This window comes from Ambystoma mexicanum, chromosome 10 (assembly GCF_040938575.1).
Source record: "Ambystoma mexicanum isolate Mex_15411 chromosome 10, UKY_AmexF1_1, whole genome shotgun sequence".
In the NCBI taxonomy this organism is placed as follows: Eukaryota; Metazoa; Chordata; class Amphibia; order Caudata; family Ambystomatidae; genus Ambystoma; species Ambystoma mexicanum.
Window position 1 is genome coordinate 1,580,540,269 of NC_090932.1, and position 19,822 is coordinate 1,580,560,090.

Here is a 19,822-nt window from a genome sequence, read left to right on the forward strand (position 1 = left end):
TCCATTTCTTCCTTCCGTGTGCACCTTTTTCTCCCTTCCTTTATCCATTTCTCCCTTCCTTGTGCACCTTTTTCTCCCTTGCTTACTCCATTCCTTCCTTCCTTGTTCCCCCTTTCTCCATTGCTTCCTTCATTTTCTCGTTCCTTCGTCCTTCCACTCTTTCCTCCTCTTCTTTCTTCGCAGCTGCATTCCTTCCACTTCCCAACATTCTTTCTGATCTACGATAATCCCCATCCTTCCGCCTTCACTCCACCCCTTCCCCTCCTTATTGTTTCTCCTCTCCCGCGCGCCATAATACGTATTTCCTTTCTGTCTCCCCAGTGGCTTCTGTCAGTACTCCACGTCCCTTCCACTCACACTCCCATTCATTCCTCCAACCTCCCCTGTACCTTCTGTGTCCATCCCCTTCACCCCATCAGATGCAATGACCCCCTCCTTCCTGCCCTCTCCCCCTCCCCCCTCCTTCCGCCCCTGTCACGGCTCACCTTGTAAAGTCGATGACAATATCCGCCCGACCCTCGCTGACTTCCGTGAAGGTTAACGAGGTCACGCTGCTCCAGACCTGCAGCGCCTCAGCGATCGTGCGCCTCACTTTGACTTTACTGAGTTGCCAAGGAAACCGGATAATTCTAAAGCATAAAGAGTCAAGAAATATATTGAGCACAGTCATTATAAAATGCTTCTGTGATTTAGGCCCTACGTGCCAATTGAAGAGAGGCAGGTGATAGAGTGAGGGGTCAGAAGCGGGAGCACACGAGAATAGTGAGGGAGTTCACACGTGGGGGAGAGAGCGCAGTGCTATTAAAGACTGGGCAAGGGGCACGGAACGCCTCGTCTTGCCACTGTTACAAATAGGGTACAATTCAGAATGCATTCTTTTTGGCTCGAGTGTTGTGATGCATTAGTGCAGCCCCTGCACAAGTTCCCAAAAATTATGCACAATTCCCAAAGCACATGTGCGCTTGCGTATCAGTTTGGATGCCTGTTTTCATGGCTCTCTGCAATTGCGCAAATCAAGGGCGATTGCACACTTTTCAAAGCGTATCCCGAATTCAAAAATGAATTCGGCTTTTAATCCACTGGAAAGAGGGCCAGAGGGTGGACGATTCACGAGGGGGCCATTTCTAACCCCTTTGTGCTTTCTGTTTAAACGGGACAGCGGTGGCGTGGATAGCTGTTGCATTTCTATCCCTCAAATATAGATAGAAATGCCTTTTCATTGACTCGCTTACTTCTTTCCAGTCATTTCATTCCCACCTGCGCTTAGATACGGGTTATGCTGTTCGAAGCACTACATACATTTATACACATATATAACAAGGCTTACATCAATAAAACCTTAATACATTTCTATGAGTACGTGTCCAAGTGCAACCACTGTAGACTCACGTGCCAGGGATGCATTCCCGCAGTGACTACACATTCCAAGGCTATGTGACTAAAAGCAAAGAGTTGCTGCATTCACATATATCATCAGATGTGGCGTCAGAAGCCCCCTGGCATTTGAGAAATAACCTTGCTTGAACAGCCTTATGTCTAACTTTGGCAAAATGTTCCAACAAGTTACTGCTCTGTTGTTCTATAATAAAGCTATTTCACTAAAACATTTCCCGCCCTCTCTAAACTACGAACCAAACCCACCATGGGCCACTTTTAGCGCTCCAATTATAGACTAACCCCCTTGATCAAAATCCGTGCTCAAGAAATGACGGAACGGGGGCAGAGCACACTAATTCAATCAGAGAAATGTTTGGATTCTATGTTATTTATTTATTTATTTTATTGGCCACTTATAAGTCAACTAAACAGTGTTTCGAATCGCCAATCTTCACATGAAATGTTATGCTGATTTATACCGCGCACCGCTACCACCCAGGGGCAGTCTCCAGGTGCTCGTGTGGCTCTGCAAGAAAGGGGGGGTGGGGATGTTAGTGAGGATAGGATGAGAGGATAGGTTCAGAGCGGCGTCTGCGAGTGTTGTTTTGCATGTTGGTGTCGGTACGGGAGGCCCCATGTATTGTAACCATGTGGGTAAGACTGAGTGCCTCGGGTGTGTGCTGGTTTTTGTGTTAGTGTGTTGTGTGGTGATGGGGCGGGGTGGGTTGTGGTTGTGCGCACTGGTTAGATAGAGTCCATAAGGGTTCCAGGGTGACGGCTGGCCGTAGCTGCAAGACTTTCTGGTGTCTTGCTGTGTACTTGCGTTGTTGATGATTTTACGGACTATGTGGGCGGGTTCACTCTAGGTGTGCTCCAGGCATTTTAGTGATTATGGGCGGGGACATAGAATCCTGGTGAAAATGTCCCCAGGAAAATGTAGTGACGTTAAATGTAGTCAGCAAAAAGTTGTTTTTATAAAATGTCATTCAATACAAGCAATGCAAAGTGTGAAAATGTTGGCAGTAATAAGGTCGCCAAAAATATTATTTTTAAATACACAAAAGTACAAAGCTGCAACATTGAGTATGACCCAAACATCTAGTAAAACCTCCACAATCACCCTAACTCCTTTCCTAAACCTTCCCCTTACTCTAATTACAACCCTTATCCTACCCTGAACTCTTGCAGAACACTAACCCTCCAGCGTGCTAATGCATTTTATTAGCATATTACTGAATGCAAAATAAATAGAAGATGAACCGTGAAAGCATCTCCAACTCCATCACCAGCTCGCCACAAAGCACATGCCCTTTCCCTAACACAAACCCTTGCTGCAATACTAAGCTTACCCTAACTGCAGCTCTTATTAAAAAAAAAGAATATTTATTGTGTATTGGTTGACAATAAACCTTCACACAAATATATAATCACAAAACGATACATACAACCACAAAATCATAATTTTAATTTTATGAATGTTCATTTCCAAACCATTGTCCTTAGAACATATCAACAAAGAATTTAGGCTGCGTTGAAGTCCCACTGTCGTCCGTTCACGTATAACTGTGTCGTCTGCGTAGGACATCCAGGACAAGGCTGTAGTACCAATCTGAGGAGGAAAGAGGTCAACTCTCTCCATATTCTCACACAGATCCGACGCATAAAGGTTTTATAGTAAAGGAGCTATTACACAGCTTGTTTAACTGCATGGCTGGTAGCAATCTCAGCTGACAAATATCCCTCGTTATTGAGCCTAACCATTACAAATTTGTTAGAATACAGTTGTTTTAATAACTATAGAAGGCCTTGTTTGATACCCTAGTACTTTAATGTATCCCGTAATCTACATCTTTTAACAGAATCAAATGCTTTAGAGTAATCCACGAGACAAATATAGAGTTTTTAACCGCGGCTCTAAAACTTAACCTAATGCTTCCTTTACTCTAAACGTTATCCTGCGCCAACATCACCAGCCCGTTCCAGCCTCGTATCCCTTTCTTTAACACTTACTCAAACCCATTCCTTAACACTTACCCTGGCACTTAATCTACCCTAACCACTAACCAAACCCCAATTTATTTACTCTAACCCTAACACCTATCCTTAACGTAACCCTAAAGTAGGCAATCACAAGCCCACCAAACCCTCCTTAATCCTAACAATTACCCTAGCAGCACTATATTTTTGGCTACTTTTCAGCTGCATTTATGACTACTTTTTGCTTGGCAACTTTTGCACTGAAGAGGTATTGTCACCCCAACATTTTTGTTGGCTACATTTGTACCGGATACCAATTTTTGTTGGTGACCAAAAAGGCTTCATTCAGTAATAACGTAAGAGCAGTTATGGAGGTCATCCGTTCGGTTATATGAACAAAAGTAAAACTGAAGAAGCAGTTCTTCATTGTAAGCTTGGATGCAGGGAATGCATTCCTGCACAGTACTTGTACATGTCCCTAATGCATTTTTGTCGCAGCATAATATCTCCAAATAAGGGCTTCCCGTCAAGTGTAAACACAAATGGTCTTTTATCAAAGAAAATCATTGCACTCCTGGAGCAGGTAAACAGTTTTGGAAACGTTGCTGAATGTGGAGTAAACCGATCTGACTCTAGTGTGATGCCTATCTCACTCCAGAAATCAACAATTATTGGCAAAGCCAACAATGCTTGTGTTCTATAGGAAGACATGCTCCCCTATTGATATACTTTCACATTAAACTTTTATCTGTGGACATTTTCAACAAATTATCCCAATAAATGAATAACGTGTTACTACTGATCTTTACCCTATCCACTACACAACAAAGGGCTGATTTACTAAGTTAAATAAGTAGCTTAAGTGAGAACCTAAGTAATTTTCTGATGTAAGTATTACCCTATATTTTGTAAGCTTAGTAGATATATAGATATATGTCTTGGGATGATTTACTAAGCTCAATTTACACCAACAAATGGCTTCAGCTCTACTTACACTATTTTTTGAGCTTAGTAAATTTAGTCTTACTTAAGCTACTTATTTAGATCAGTAAATCAGGCCCCAAAAAGTAATAACCTCTTCTTACTACCACCATTTCCACTTTCCATACAGCATAAACAATTAAGATGTCAATTACTTTAAATTAGGGGTGTGCTAAGGAGCCGTGTTGCCTAGAAATCAGGTGGCTGAAGGCAAATCTCGTTATGATATTTGTATTATACCAAACACGTCCTAATAATGGCAATTACCCATTGCCTTTCCAATACCGGTTATTGCAGGTAGAAAAGGCTGTTATAAATCGCATTAATGTGACAGTGCTGTACTTGACTAGCAGATTAGTAGCTGCAAGTAAACCGTTGTCTTTCGGACAGCTGTTGATTTCAGGCTTTAGTGGCTGTTATAAATTACTTTAATGTGACATAAATTTAGATAACACAGAGACGAGGCACCTGGTCAAGATGCTGGCCAACCCCGCATATACTTTTTCTTATACAGCTGGCTAGCACCACCACCTCTGTGAGCCAAAACTTAAAAGGGCATAATGCGACTGGTGTCTGAACAGGTAACCTAAGGAGATTCCATAACTTTGCATTATCGTTGCACATGATGCAACGCATGTGCTAAACTGCAACTCTGTGAAAGGGACCAGAGGACCGGAATCTCATCTCAAATAGTGGTCCAAAGAAAATCTCAGTGTATTTGGGGGAACAGAGGTTCTAAATAACTGTTCTGCCTAGAATTCTACACCAGGGTCGGACTGGCCTACAGGGCAATAGGCCCATGACCGAACCAAAAATGCAAAAAGCTGGTGTGGGCCACTTTTTTAAAAAAATCAAAGTGGGCCACTTTTTTGGCCAGTGTGGGCCAGTTTGATGAGCTGCCTCACTGTTGACCGGTGTTGCTGAATAAATATTCTTTAAAATGCACAATTTGCATCATATTTTTCAAAAAGCTCCCCCTTGGGTACTACTCAGACAGTCTGTCACAAATGGGAGGAATAGCCATTTGCATCCGTGGGCCACTTTTTTATTTGTGCCAGAGACAATTTTATGGCCCAATCCAACCCTGTTCTACACCGGTCTCATGCAGGGTAAATGGCTACCGGGAAAGTGGGGGCCTGATGAAGTAATATGCTTGCTCTCCAAATCCAGGGCCACCCTGGGCAGTGGATACAGATATGCTGCTTGTTAAAAAAAAATGATACATTGGATTTGTGCAATTGAGAGAATGCCACCGGCCATTTAACCTATACAATGCATGCCACTAGTTTACCTCGGCAACTTCTGAAACCCTGCAAAAGGCAAACTCTGAACCATTCTGGCCTAACGCTAAGATCTGCCATGTGTATTCGTCGCAAATAGGGTTCAATCAGATCAGCCCATCCTGGCCGCCACTCTTCATGCAAGGTTGCCAGTCCGCGAACAACGTATGAGGATAAGCCCAAGTAAATCTTCTGCATAGGGGCCAATATTTGGGGAAATAGACACATAGCAAGTCATGATGAGAACATCCTTTGGTCAAGTCTTGGAATCCTGTAAATATGTCACTTGCTCGGAGATGGAAAAATAAAAACGGTCTTGGATTTGCATAAAGAATTATATCCACGCTCAATTTAGTTAGGGGTCTATTTGAGGTAGAAGAAAAGCTTGGAAAAAGCTTTGGTCAATTTAAGGCTTGAACCTGGACTCAACAGAGAGGCAAGCACTTCTCCAAAGTATGGAAATGTACCTCTTTCTTGTTCGCTAGACAATTGACTCAAAAGTCCATCCCTCTAGAAAGTTTCACAAGTCGACCGAGGAAGTGAGTTAGGAATTTCCACTGTTGACTCAAAAAGGCTGCAGTCAGATCAGGTTTGGGTCTATTTGACCTAAAACATTTGATCGAATTTATTTGAGCTTTTTTCAGTCCAAAATACAGGGGAGACCCCCACAAACCTCCCCACTTCCCCATAATTTTATCTGTACCCTTACACACACACATATATATATATATATATATTTAATTATGACCAAAAAAAAGGTTAAAAAAATGCAATCAAATGTTTAGGTCAAATGTTTTTAGGTCAATTATGCTAATACTGTCAGATCATGCTGGTGACCAGACAGGATGCACAGCCATCATCTATTTCTAAATAGTGAAGCATGGAGATGTCAACAGCTCAGGCGGAGTCTGTCTCAAATGTTCCTGAAGTTCTCAAACCAGGAATATTGGTGGCATGACATGGGAAATAGACTCCTTTCAACAGCAGGAGTAGAAATCATAATGTCTGCCTTACCAGTTCTTCCCAATGTGTCCCACCTACAAAAGCCATGGTTCACCGGATGCTACAGGAGAGTAAAAACACTACCCAGAATTCCACAGCCCGGAAATAGAAGAGTGACTGGTGGGAATGTGCCATCTGCCATGCATGCTAAAAGGAGTTCCTAACAGCTGAAAGGAGGACGAGAACGCATCCCATGAGATTTTCCATCAATCCTTGAACCTGTATGAATGGCTGGTGAACCACAGCACAATAATAACTAAGTGGTAAGGTGGATAGCGTAGAGGTCTGCTAGAGGGGTTTCAAGGTCCTTAAGCGTCAAATCCACTTCTTGGTTGCAGGCTATCATCACAAATACACTTTAATATATTGAATCAAAATGAGAGTTATTTGGATAGTCAGTGGCTATCCTGAAGCCCTGGTGTGGCTGCAGCTGTTGAGGACTGGACTAGGAGATGCTGGCGCTTTTGGAATAAATGGCTAATCTTTCTACATTCTCATGAGTAGTGTATAACCGTGGTCCACTCCATTCTTTACTGCCAATGTCATTGTTTATCAGAAGTTTGGGAAAAGTGTAACTAGGCACCTGTGCAGTAAGGATAAGAATAATGTAACTAGGCACCTGTGCAGTAAAGATAAGAATAATGTAACTGGGCACCTGTGCAGTAAGGATAAGAATAATGTAACTAGGCACCTTTGCAGTAAAGATAAGAATAATGTAACTGGGCACCTGTGCAGTAAGGATAAGAATAATGTAACTAGGCACCTTTGCAGTAAATATAAGAATAATGTAACTAGGCACCTGTGCAGTAAGGATAAGAATAATGTAACTAGGCACCTTTGCAGTAAAGATAAGAATAATGTAACTGGGCACCTGTGCAGTAAAGATAAGAATAATGTAACTAGGCACCTGTGCAGTAAAGATAAGAATAATGTAACTGGGCACCTGTGCAGTAAGGATAAGAATAATGTTGTTTTCACAGAAGTTTTTTTTTTGGAACACATCACAAGTTGTGCGGTACCCATTAAATACGGCGGTACCGTTTTTACTGCCACATTTAAGGCAGTGGTCGAAGTGAGTGGGAGCGGTCGGGAGCAGTGCTCCTATACTTTTAAATGACCTTGTACAGCTCCTATGCTTTTATTTTAAAAAGAAACCGTTCCGGAATGGTTTTGTGTTAAAATAAAAGTGTAGGAAGACGTTGCAGCTTGCACTTTCAGTGCACTGCACTGAACGTTCCCTTAAACTGCAGGTGCAAGTGTTTTGGGGGTGTATTGTGTGTGGGAGGGGTTGTGGCAATGGGGTTTGTGGGGACCAGGGGCAGGCCAGCAGGGAACATAGTTCCACTACTTCTTTTCGTACACTTCGACCCGACCACTGATTTAAGGGCTGGCCCTATTAAAAGTTGGGCAGAAAGTTTGGAGTTTTACCTACAGCTTTTTGCTGGAGGTAAAAATCCTGCTTTCTGCTCGTTTTTCAGCTCAATTTGAGCTGCGCTAATAGTGCCGGCGCTAATAGCGCCCCAAACCCCAATGGACCCAATGGGGAATACGAACTTACTGCTGTACCGCCACTCAGGATCCGGCACAAATTGCGTGGACTGAGTAGCGTTAACGCTATTTGCTCTCGCACTATCCCAGCGCTATTACAGCCAGGATACCGCCAGACTTGTGATGAGGCCCATTATTGGGGATCCTTGCACTAGTGCAACACCGAATCTGTTTTTCAGCTGTCATTCTGATTTTTCATCAACGCTATAAACCCAGTAAATATGAAAGGTATTTCTTTATCATCGACAAAGCAAGCAAGCTGCTTCCAAAATACCTGTTTCAAGCATTTACTTGGACCTGCCCATGCAAGTATAAGGCAGGGAAAATATAAATTAGCTAAATAAACTGTCAGTGAACACGTTGAACGTAGTTTACTAAGTGCTTAGAGAAAAAATGAACTGCTTTCGGAAGAGAAATGGTTATCACTACTTGAGTACTGTTGTGGAAACATTCCAACTCCTTGGTAAGTGCTTAACAATGTTAAGTAAGGGTTTCTCGTTGCCTAGGGAACGCTTTCGGTTTTTTGCCTTCTCACACGTTTGCTGCTCCTTTGGTAGTGCTGGACCGCTTCCATTTTCGTTATGTCTTGTCAGGAAAATAATGTTTCAAAAATGTGATTAAAAAGAAGGCAGTCCACTCTGGCACCTGGTCCTGAAGTCTGTTGACTGTGTGCTATGATATGATATAATAGGTTATTTATAACGCGCTTAATACCCAGAGGTTTCTGAGCACAGAACCTGTGTTGCTCTGTGTCGTCTTGCTTCCAAGGTGAGCACGTTGCCCCTGACCTATCCTCCCGAGACAAAGATGCAAAGATAGCAGCAGTCCATTGTCAAAGAGACTTTAAGAGCCTCTGTAATGCTATGTTATGTTAATATTATTCATATAGTGCAGCATTCACCTCAAAGGCAACTTGTTGCCGATCAACGAACAGATGGACAAAAACAATTAGAGCAGGTGAGTTTTTAAAGCTAATTGGGAGGAGCGATGATCAGACAAGCTACACAAGGCATGGGGCAATGAGTTCCAGAAGGATGAGGCTGCAACGGAAAATGCTCGGCCACCGATCGGGCAAAACCAGACATGCATCTGAGGAGCGGACTGCTCCACCTGGGACATACGGGCGGAATTTGTCCTGCAGGCATTCTGCCCCCTGATCGTAAAAAAAGGCGCGGTGTACACGGCAAGCTGTTTTAAATTGAATACGCTGAATAATGGGCAGCCCGTGGAACTGGCGCAACACCAGTGAGGTATGAGCACAGCGGCGGTGGAAGCAGCTAGGCGCGCAGCTGAGTTCTGAAGTACTTTGAGGCGCTATAGAAGGTATGCCGGTGGTGCCAAAAACAGCGAATTGCAATAATCAACAGAGGATGTAACCAGGGCGACACAACCGGGGCAGGAAGCTCAATCGGAATAAAAGGGAGACGCTTTTGACTCTACACCAACTTGACCAGATGGTCCTCAGCCCAGCTTCAGATTCTACACAATTTGCCAATAAGAACTTATCAACAACCTGAGGGAATGGGGTAACCTCGCCCCCCCACCTCTACTATTTAGTACCTCAATGGCTTTCTCACATTATTTGCTATTAGCTTTTCCTGGGTGTCTTTCCGTAGATATCAGCCATACCCCCTTCCCGGTCTGAATGAGATCCAGGGTTTAACAGTTTGGACTCCGTATGAATAGGTCCAACTGTATAAGAACCATGGAAAAGAACAAAAGGTGAAACAGATCCCAAACTCAAAATGTACATTTGTAGTGTAAAGTCTGTGCAAAGTCAGTGCATAGCCATTTTTGCAGTACAAAATGACTTTGCACGGACTTCGCACTACAAAAGTACACTTTGCACAGTTCCATGAATCAGGTTTTGTGTCGGCAGTGCAAAGTCACTTTTCAGCAATACAAAGTCACTTTGAACCAGGCAAATATTACATGAATCGGGTCGTTAGAGTCTTCACTACATCCCAGGATCACCCCATACCTTCCCTTTACTACTAAAATCCCAAACCTTACGTTGTGCTAAGAATGCAGACGTGCTCATCTGTAAATTCAGACTTTTAAAGGCAGGGGGGGAAAGCAGTGTATATCTATTCTTGCAAATCTGTTGCTTATTGTGTTACCAACTCGTGGGAAGGTCTTAATAGGTCCATTTTCAGAGCTTTCGGGTTTCCCTGGGCCGTACATGAGAAGCTCAAGCCCAGAGCGTTGCTGCCTCCAGCTCTTCAAATGATCTGAACTACAATTTCCATGATACCTCACCATTAACTATGCTGGCTATGGTTGACGGGCGTTGCAGTCCAAAACATCTTGAGAGCCAAAGATTGCAGACCCATACCCTAGTCAAAATGAAAAGCATTTCTTAAGCATTGACTAAATAAGCAAACTGCTTCCAAAATGGCTTATTTAAGCATTTACTTAGCCCCAGGGACGTCATTTAGAGGTCGCCAGAGATCACAACTGCGGCCTCTGAGGTCTCCCTTGCGACCACTGTGTTCTCCCTTGCGACCTCTACATTTTTTTGTAATGCATCTCCTGGGCTGTGGCCAGCACCACGTGGCTCTTTACTTCTGGGGTGGTTGGCTTTCTTGTTCACGCCTCTTAAAAAAAATAAGAAAAATAAGAACAGGAGTGCCACAAGTCCAACACTTTCAGCACTGACCCTAAATAAGAAAGAATAGGAATACCAAATAATGTGTCTTTCTGGAATTCTATACAATAATTGCCAGGCTCATTAAAGGTTGATTTTAGGCACACTTAGTCAGTGGCAACGCCAGGAATCAAATTTAGGAGGGGCACAGAGGGGGCCAAAGACAAAAGTAGGGGGGGCACAGACAAAAGTAGGGGGAGAACATGGTTACTGTTTGTTTTAGGTGAGGGGGCACTAGAGGGGCACAGGGTTTCACAGGGGGGCCCCGGCCCCCTAGGCCCTCCCCTAGCCACCCCAGTGCACTTAGTCTGTTCTTAAACGCTTCAACTCAGCATTTCATCATTCTGAGGTTGATATATGAGTACCAACACAGATTGGGTGATATTGGGTTTACATTTTTTCTATATAAAGCGCTTAAGCATAAGTGCTATATAATAACACATCATTATCATTTGGTCATGGACATCTGCTTGCATTCACAGTCATTTGGTAAAATGGACCTATACACACTGATCTTAACGATACATATGGCGATCCATTCTTGTATGCAATGTACATCACATTATAGTGATATCGTAATTTTCCTAGTGTACAATGCTATGTGATGCCACTTCCTGTTTTGTCAACGGGTGAAAGGTGGTGTTCCATCGCTTCCCGCGCTATCACCTCGGGGTGAGGTCAAATGACATCACTTCCTGTGATGTCATCAGGTGTCAAGGGTCATGTGATGTCACTTCCGCTACCCCTGGCATTTTGGTGAAATGACGTCCCTACTTAGCCCTTGCATCAGTGGACATTTTTAAAGTGGTTGACTCAGTGTTGAGGCACAAAATGAACTACTGCACTAGAGAAAGGCTTATTACTGCTTAGAAATTGTTACTTAACCATTCCAACTGCTGGATAAGTGCTTAAAACGTTAAGCACACATTACTTATTGTCTTGGAAAGGCATCCAAATCTGCTTTTTTCCTTGGAATTCTCAGACTTGTAGTCCCAAATTTAAAATATGAAAGACAATGCTGCAATTCCCAGAATTCCAAGAAATAAGAGGACAGGATAACTTTCTAACATCTGTTGCGACATCGATTTGTATAGCACTATGGGAACTGACATGTCTACTGCTATTTCATTGTCCTCCCTAAACCTGCCCTTTTAAAACAGCTTCTATGTGATTTTGTCGAGTTATTTTTTTCCAAAGTAGATTTCATTGAATGTGTTTTTTTTGTTGAATGGGTGAATTTGCAGACAATATATGTGGGGGGTACCACCCACAGCCCACCCACTTAACCCCCCGACATTTATTATTAACCTAAACCTACCCCCCACATATATTTACAGCATTCCGTTGGAAAAAACTCGATGAAATCTACTTCGATGAAAAATGCGGCAGCAAAATCTCCCATTCCCCTTAAAACACAATGGGCCTCATTACACGGAAGGCAGTAATGGTTAACGGTCACCGGTAATGGTACCGGTGACCGTTAACCCTTACCGCCTTATTACGAGGTCCCTTTGTGGGTTGGTACTTTAACGCCTGCTTTTTAGCAGGCGTTAAAAACCAACCCGCAAAGGGAATTGGGTGCTAATTACGGTACCGCAATTTGCGGTACCATAATTAGCATCTTCCCCATTCCCATTATGCCCTATGGGATAAAAATGGGAATGGGGAAGGGCAATGGGGGAAGGGGGAATTACCGCCCCGCCAACCTTGGAATAGGGCAGTAATTCCCCTTTCCTCCAAGGCGGTGCCGGTATTTTACCGGCATGGACCAGGGTGCTAATAGCACGTTGGTCCTCCGCCTACCGTGTAATGAGGCCCACTGTATCTAATCCCAGCTGCATCGATGTAAATATATGCCATGGGCCGATTTTTATAAGACTCTCCAGCCGCCACCTATATGAACAGTCTTCTTTGCGCTACACTGCTACGGATGCCATGCCATGCGCACCGCTACACACCCGAGCTAGAGTATGATTAATTCTCCCATCCGTACAATTCTGTATGGAAAGGAACCAACTCTTCACTTTTTGGCAGGAAGAGATGAAATACCTCTTAAAAGGCTACAACCTTATTGAAAACTGACCTTTACTGGACATAAGGGGAGAGTCTTTCAGTGCATTCGGGATAGGGGTTCATACAGGTGCATGCACAACCTTATTCTTTTTGATGTGTGTGTGTGTTTGAGCATGTCTGTGTCTCCTGCAATGTGTACAGAATGTGTATGCATGTGCTTGGATAGCTGTTGCAAAGATGTACACGGCCGTAGGTAAAGTGCATTTCGCCCCCTCTCTTCTAGTATGGCGCCAGATATGATTTTTTAGGGCCAAAACGGTGACCCTAGATGTCGTCTGCTGCTGGCGCAGTAGCCTATATCCGGGACTTCCACCAAAAGAATGCAGGGCTATAGGCTCACCAGCCCCTCCCTAGTTACGCCTCAGCTGCGCAGTGTGAGTATGTGTTTATGTGAGTAAAATGTGTGTAGGAAAGTAAGTTCCTTGCACACATCTGTCAGGTTCCACAAGTAAGCTTTATTACAGTCTCTTTAAGATCTATTGAGATGGAAAGTATGAACCACTGGGTCCCATCACCCAGGCTGGGGCTCTCCAACTGACAGGCAGTGGATCCTTCACTACAGTCATTCCTACACTCAGTGCTAAACATTCTCTCGGGCACACCAACATTATCCCAAGCATTCCCGGGCACCTGCATTCACACCAAGCACATTACAACACTGTAGATGTCTCACAGACTGCGGGCAGCCGGCATTTTTATACATCTTGGAGTGTTGTCACGTAGCCAAGTGGACTCCGCAGAGGATGTACCCTTTAGCAGGAGTTCAGAAAGGTTTCTTTGGGGCAGCTCAAATACGGTCAGAGTTGCAGATTTAAGTCTTCTGGATTCTAAACATTCTTCCGAAAACTCTTTCCAGGCATTTTATCTCCCCAGTATCCCTCCCAGTGTTTGGGATGGAACAGCCCTGAATAGCAATGTCCTGGTGGTGGGGTGGCCTTTTCCAGGCAGGCCACTGGTCACGCTGGTGGCCCAGAAATTCCTATTTGCACTTGAGGCTTTTTTGAAGCAAGTCCATAGCATCTCCCAGGGGACAGGTAGGGCAGGAGGGTCTGTAGGTGCCTGTCTGGTTTCTGGATCACCTTCCTGTCTCAGGGTCCTACAACCACCAACTTCTGTCTTACTTTCCTCCTCACTGAGCTGATGCTCACTCACACCTGGCAGCCGTTTGCTGTACCTAGCTGCTAGTCCTCCAGCAGGCTATCCTCTAGCATCCTCAATGTTCTGCCACATGCTCGTTCCTCCCCCGACTTTGATCAGACAATGGTCAGGCTGATGTGATCTTGCTGTCTGGCTGTCTTTGTCCTTATACCTCCAAGGGACGCCATGTCACCATCCTTTGTTGCTTTCTGCTTCTCCCATTCTCCAACTATGGTTCCTTCCTCCTTGTAACTTCACCTTCTTCTCCTCAGAGGATTTACCCCCTCTCTGTCTCTCTCTATATATTACATGTTTTCATTTATAAAGCACACTGAACCCATGGGCACCTAGGCGCCAGTTACAGGACAAGAGCATGGTAAGAGTAGGGCAGGGCTGGTGAAGCAAGTCAATTCAATTAGCTAAAGAAACACGTTTTAAAACGTTTTCTGAAGGCCCAGTAAAGTGGTTCAAAGCGAAGGGTGAGCGGCAAGGAGTTCCAAAGCGTAGGGGCAATTACTGAGATGCTGGAGCCTCCTGCTCTGCTATGCTTGAATCTAGGAACCGGTGAGGCGATGGCAGTCAGCTGAGCGTGTAGGCCTGGTTGATTTGGCTTTATTGAATCTTTGTGACAGGTATGCCCGGGCTACGTTGGCAAGGCATCAGTGAGTGATGGAGAGAATTTTGAATTTTATGCATTCGCGAATCGGGGGCTCATTAACTTTTCGCCTGGCTGTTGTGATATGGTCAAATTTAGAAAGACGGAGGGCAGCGTAGAAGGCATTATTCTGGATAGCCTGCAACTTGCTGATTTTCCCTTCTGTGGTGCCCACCAGAGGCGCGTTGCAGTAGTCTAACTTGGATTTTATTATAGCTCACGATCTCTCTCTCTCGCTGATTCTCCTCGACATTCACCTCCTTCAACCTCCTTGTTCTTCCCCTTACGTCCAACCACTTCTGCACCTTCAACGCTTCTCCATTGCTTGCTTCTCTCCTTCTCCGAATGACCACACTCGACTCATGCAATATCTTTTTATACTTGCCTATTTCCTCCCCCTGGGCCGGATTCAATTCAGTACATCACACCTGGAAAGCACAGTCAGTTTTCTCCAGGGATGGACTGGTGGGCGAGTGACTAACCAATTCAGGTGTGTGTAAATGATTATCCCTGCTTTGCCAGGCACCACAGACCAAACCTTGGACTTCCACACATGGTCTTGGACTTCCACACATGCAAGCTGGCCTGCACACTTCAGAAGCTCTGAGTGGAACAGCAGTGCTCTGCTCTGAGTTCATTCCTCCACACTGTGTGCACGTGGTGAGCGTTGCCGGGGGCCAGAATTCGTACGTTGGGTTTGATTGAATCTAGATACTGACAATAATAGACCTGGTCTGGAGAGCCAGAGCCTGTGGAGTTCAGCACACCATTCCGAAGCTCTCTGTAAAAGTGGCAGTTCCGATGATACTCAACCTGCTGGCCTGCCCCGTGCTGTGGCAGGAACCAAGGGGTCCTCCCCACACTGCAACCATGCCCCCACATTCCATGTTGGTCTGTGGGGCCCGGTCCTCTGAGATGACCAACCACAAGCTCCTAGGGTTGGGTAGGGGACATTTTCACAGTGTACTTGTTGTGCAAAATAATCTCTCTACAATATTCATCTCTTCTAATAATTTGATTTGCATGTAATTATAGATTCTGTAGTTGCATGCAATGAGATGGGGCTGTTTATTTTCATGTATGTTCAGACTACGGTCTGCTTAAGGCCAGACACACCAAAGTAACATAACCTTACTCCATAACATGCGCAAGTCTACCCACCTGTGCGTAATGCCTATGGGCTCCTCTGGCCCACATGCTCCTTCCTGCCACTTCTCCTACAAACACAAGTCCATAACAAGAAATCAAACAGCTTTCTTTAACCAACCCAGAAACAGGCCAGTTGTGGCAATTCACAATAGCGGCAACAACGGCGTATTTGCGTAGGTACACACGTTACTGTAGTGATTCGTGTGTTGGATAAAGTGGTGCTTTGCGCAGCATTACAAAAAACAAGCACAGTCCTTAACACAAATGCAAAGTATATCAATTTGCAGGTGGGTGGAAGAAAGTGCAGTACATATCAATGGAGTCAAGGGATCACCCTCTGCTACCCAGGGCTATTCATTAGGCGATCAATACGTTCTTTATTAACAAAATCAATAACATCAGCCTCTACATTGAGGGCTCCAAATCCTCTGGCCCCACTCCCTGTATAGCCCTATGGCCCTTTCATCCCAGGACTAACTTCCCTACGCTCTTGCCCGAGGACCTCTCATACATTCTTACATCTTTCAAATCGAGCTCTCATACCAACCGCATCTACCCTTTAAAAACGTACCTGCCCTGTTCTCCCTCTGCTTTCAAGGATAGTCATCACTTCCTTCAGTGAGGGTATGTTCCCGGAAGTCCTCAAAACACGGCTTACATGATGTCTCCTGAAAAAAACTCACCCTCAACACAGAAGATCTAGCAAACCATTGCCTCCCGTTTATTAGCACAGTCATTGAGAAGGTAGTTGCTAACCAACTACTTACAAAATCAAGCAAGTCAGTCTGCTCCAGGTTTACCAATCTACATTCCAGCCCAAATACAAAAAGCGAAACAGCCACCATCCGGGTGGCCGATGATGCCCTTCGGCCTTGTGTCTGTGACACTGTTGACCATCACACACTACTCAACCTCCTTGCACACAGGATAGGCTACTCTGGCACCATCCTGAAATGATCATACCCTACCTATCGTTCTGGCTCTCCAGATCAGCTCCCACATGTTTAAACACCACCCTCTCACCTGTAGAGTCACCCAGGACTCCATTCCTTCCCCAGTCATCTTCAACCTCTATATGGAACCACTGGGTTCACTCTTAGATGACCACAACATCACAACACACTAGTACGCAGATGATACACTGCTTTACTTAAGGGTGAAAGGCCCACAAGTTATCACAACCCTTAAATCATGCCTTAGAACCATTCAAACGTGGATGCATTCCTAAAGCTTATCTCAACCAAAGGAGAATTAATACTCCTGGCCCACCCCTCCAAACAGGCACACACCCAAAGGTGGGTGGATGAAATGCAAATGCACTTGGACAGGATCAAAACTTCCTTCCAATACACATCACAAAAAAGGCTGAAACGGCTTTGAATCAGATCTCTCTAGTACACAAGATCAAGTACTTCCTCCTGCCCCTGGACTCCCGAATGGTGGTGCAAGCAGTAATGATCTTGCATATCGACAGGGTAATACCCTTCTTGCCTGGCTCCCATCAAAGAGAACCACATAACTGTGGCTCGCCTTAGCACAGGCTCTAGAAAATTGTATAACCTCACACCTACCTCGTGCAAATTACACTGGCTCCCCATTCCTTTTAGGATGTGGTTCACAACTGCATGCACACCTACAATTCAACCACAGCTAGATTCCGGCCTACCTGCAGCCAAGCTAAAAGCATCAGGTGGCAAACAGCCATCTTGCAGTAAGACTGCCAACTAGACTGTCTCGCAAGGAGAAAACTAGGAAATTGACCTTTCATACTAAAGTGGAGCTCCGTCCTGGTGCCAATCCAGACTCCTCTGAATCTTCTGCAATTTAGGAACGAACTGAAGGCCTGGCTCTTCCAAGAACACCTCATTGTAACCTAGGTTGCGGCTATCTTACTCACACCTCATGGCTCTCAAAATCTACTAGCACACTAGCACGGGCGAGTTCCATTTGCATGATTTCGACCTTGCTGGCGAGTATGAGGATGTTAGAAACACATTTATTTACGGCAAACACTTGCAGTAAATGGCAAATACAAGTTTCACTGTGCATGCTTGACAGCATTGCACCAAATATGAAGTGTGCTTATAGCGATATGCACCATTTTACAAAAAGCACTGGTAAATATTGTGTGACCAGTCACCTTGGTGCAAGTGCATTTCTCTTAGGTCGAGTATGTAAACTAAGGAACTCGCCCTGCAGGTTAGTGGGATTTTTAAGAATTTGCAAGGCCTGCACCACTATCCATATATTGTATTGTGATCATTGTTACTAATATTAATTTGATAACTTAAATTCTCTCTACCAATGATTTTCTCGATGACATGACTCCCTTACTCCCGAGTTAGGTTTGCTCTATAAAAATATATAATTATAATAATCATTAGACTGGATAGGCCTTTGTGGATGGCCCTGTAGGTCTGCGCAATTTACTGCTTTATCCAAGACTGCACCCAGGCAAACTCAGAACCCATCTCCTACAAAGGTCAAGTGCAGGGTCCTCTTGTCAGAGTGGCTGCAGTTGCAGCGATAGGAATTACGCACGCCACCCTACGACCTAACTTGTGACTCACCAATCCCTTTCGTAAAGTCCCCCATGAGGTGTTAAAGGGGACTACATTGACAGACATTCAACATATCTGCACTGTGGCTTTTTGTGTGGTTGCATGTGTCCGTACTGCGAGCTTGCAGATCTGCAAAAGGCTTTTCATAATTTGCATATGGATCCCCCACTATGCAAATGAAGGTACACCCCCTTTCTAAACATGTTGTTTCTAACTTTATGTCCCTACATTAAAATGATAGAAGCGACAACTCAACCAACTGCGGCCACTTCTTTAATATCGAATTATACCAGGGAAATCAAAATGACCAGAAACCGCCTGTTGCACTTCTGGCATAGCTTGGGGTTCAGGGCAGGGAGAGGAAGCTGCATGCCTAGGAAAGACCACCAATGGATAGATATTAGGGTGTTGTTTTGTTGAGTTGTTATCAATGGGAGGGTCAAAGAAAGTGGCTGGAGGAGGAGACAGATGGGTAATTTGGACTAGAGGAAGTAGTAATGTAGGTGGGGTGCAGAGCGGGTGAGGAAGTAAAGTGAACAAGGTTTCATTCTTACTTGTAGGTCAGGTCGGTCTTCTCCCAGCGTCCGCCCGCGAGCACAAAGCGCTTTTGCCGGTTCCGTCCCATCTGGCTGTCTGGCTGAACAGGGAAGTCTGGAACGCCGCAGCGGGGTGGATTCCAGTGTGTAGCCTGTGGGTTGTCGTGGCTCGGGTGCAAGGCCTGGCCTGGTGAGGGATTCTCCTTGCTACTGTCCTGAGCAAAGATCCAGGGGTGCTGTTCCTTCCAGCTCTGGGAGGCCTGCACCCCTCCCTGAAAGAATACAGAAGAAACCTTTGGATTAGATGACACTACGAATCATTTCATTGCTGCAAGAGGCAAACCACTGGGCTACTGGTGCATTCACCAGCTGCTCTGGTCTCTTCCAAAATGTCCGACTTTCCCCATTGTTACTGTTGAATTGTTTCGCCGTTTCTCATAATCTAAATTTCAGTCTATATTTCTGCTCACTTTGTGATGTACGACCAAGAACACAGACTGGCTTATAGGCAACTCTGGAGATTTCCCAGTAGGCCTGTGCACCCTGGGCCTCTTTTGTATGATAACCTATTTTATTTCCACATTTTCTCATAGGAAAAGTGTTGGGCTTCCTGAAAATATGCAATATGGGGCCACTTCAAAAATTAGTTCCTAGGCCTCTTTTGGTTCCCAGTCCACCCCTGGTTGAACCACTCATTAACGAGGCCAGTCACATCTTTTATATGTTGTATTACTTGCTGTAAAGAGAGATGCACAGGCTCCAGTGAGGAGATACATAATATGTTCATTATAAAAAAAGAACTGAGACAGAAGTCATTATGTCATTTCAACAGGGTGTAAGATGGACGGCTCCCGCCTCCTGGAAGGGGATCTAGCCAGCCGATAGAAGTCTATATTGGA

At 44.6% G+C, this 19,822-nt stretch overlaps 1 protein-coding gene across 1 annotated transcript in view; it reads right to left on the reverse strand.

Moving 5' to 3' along the window:
- Positions 1–19,822, reverse strand: part of MMP11 (matrix metallopeptidase 11) — a 175,881-nt gene that overhangs the window by 43,651 nt on the left and 112,408 nt on the right. The window contains exons 2-3 of the mRNA XM_069619922.1: positions 18,942–19,195; positions 486–629 (exon numbers count right to left, since the gene is read on the reverse strand). Of these exons, the coding sequence (XP_069476023.1) occupies positions 486–629; positions 18,942–19,195 (398 nt within the window). The remainder of the gene's footprint in view (positions 1–485; positions 630–18,941; positions 19,196–19,822) is intronic.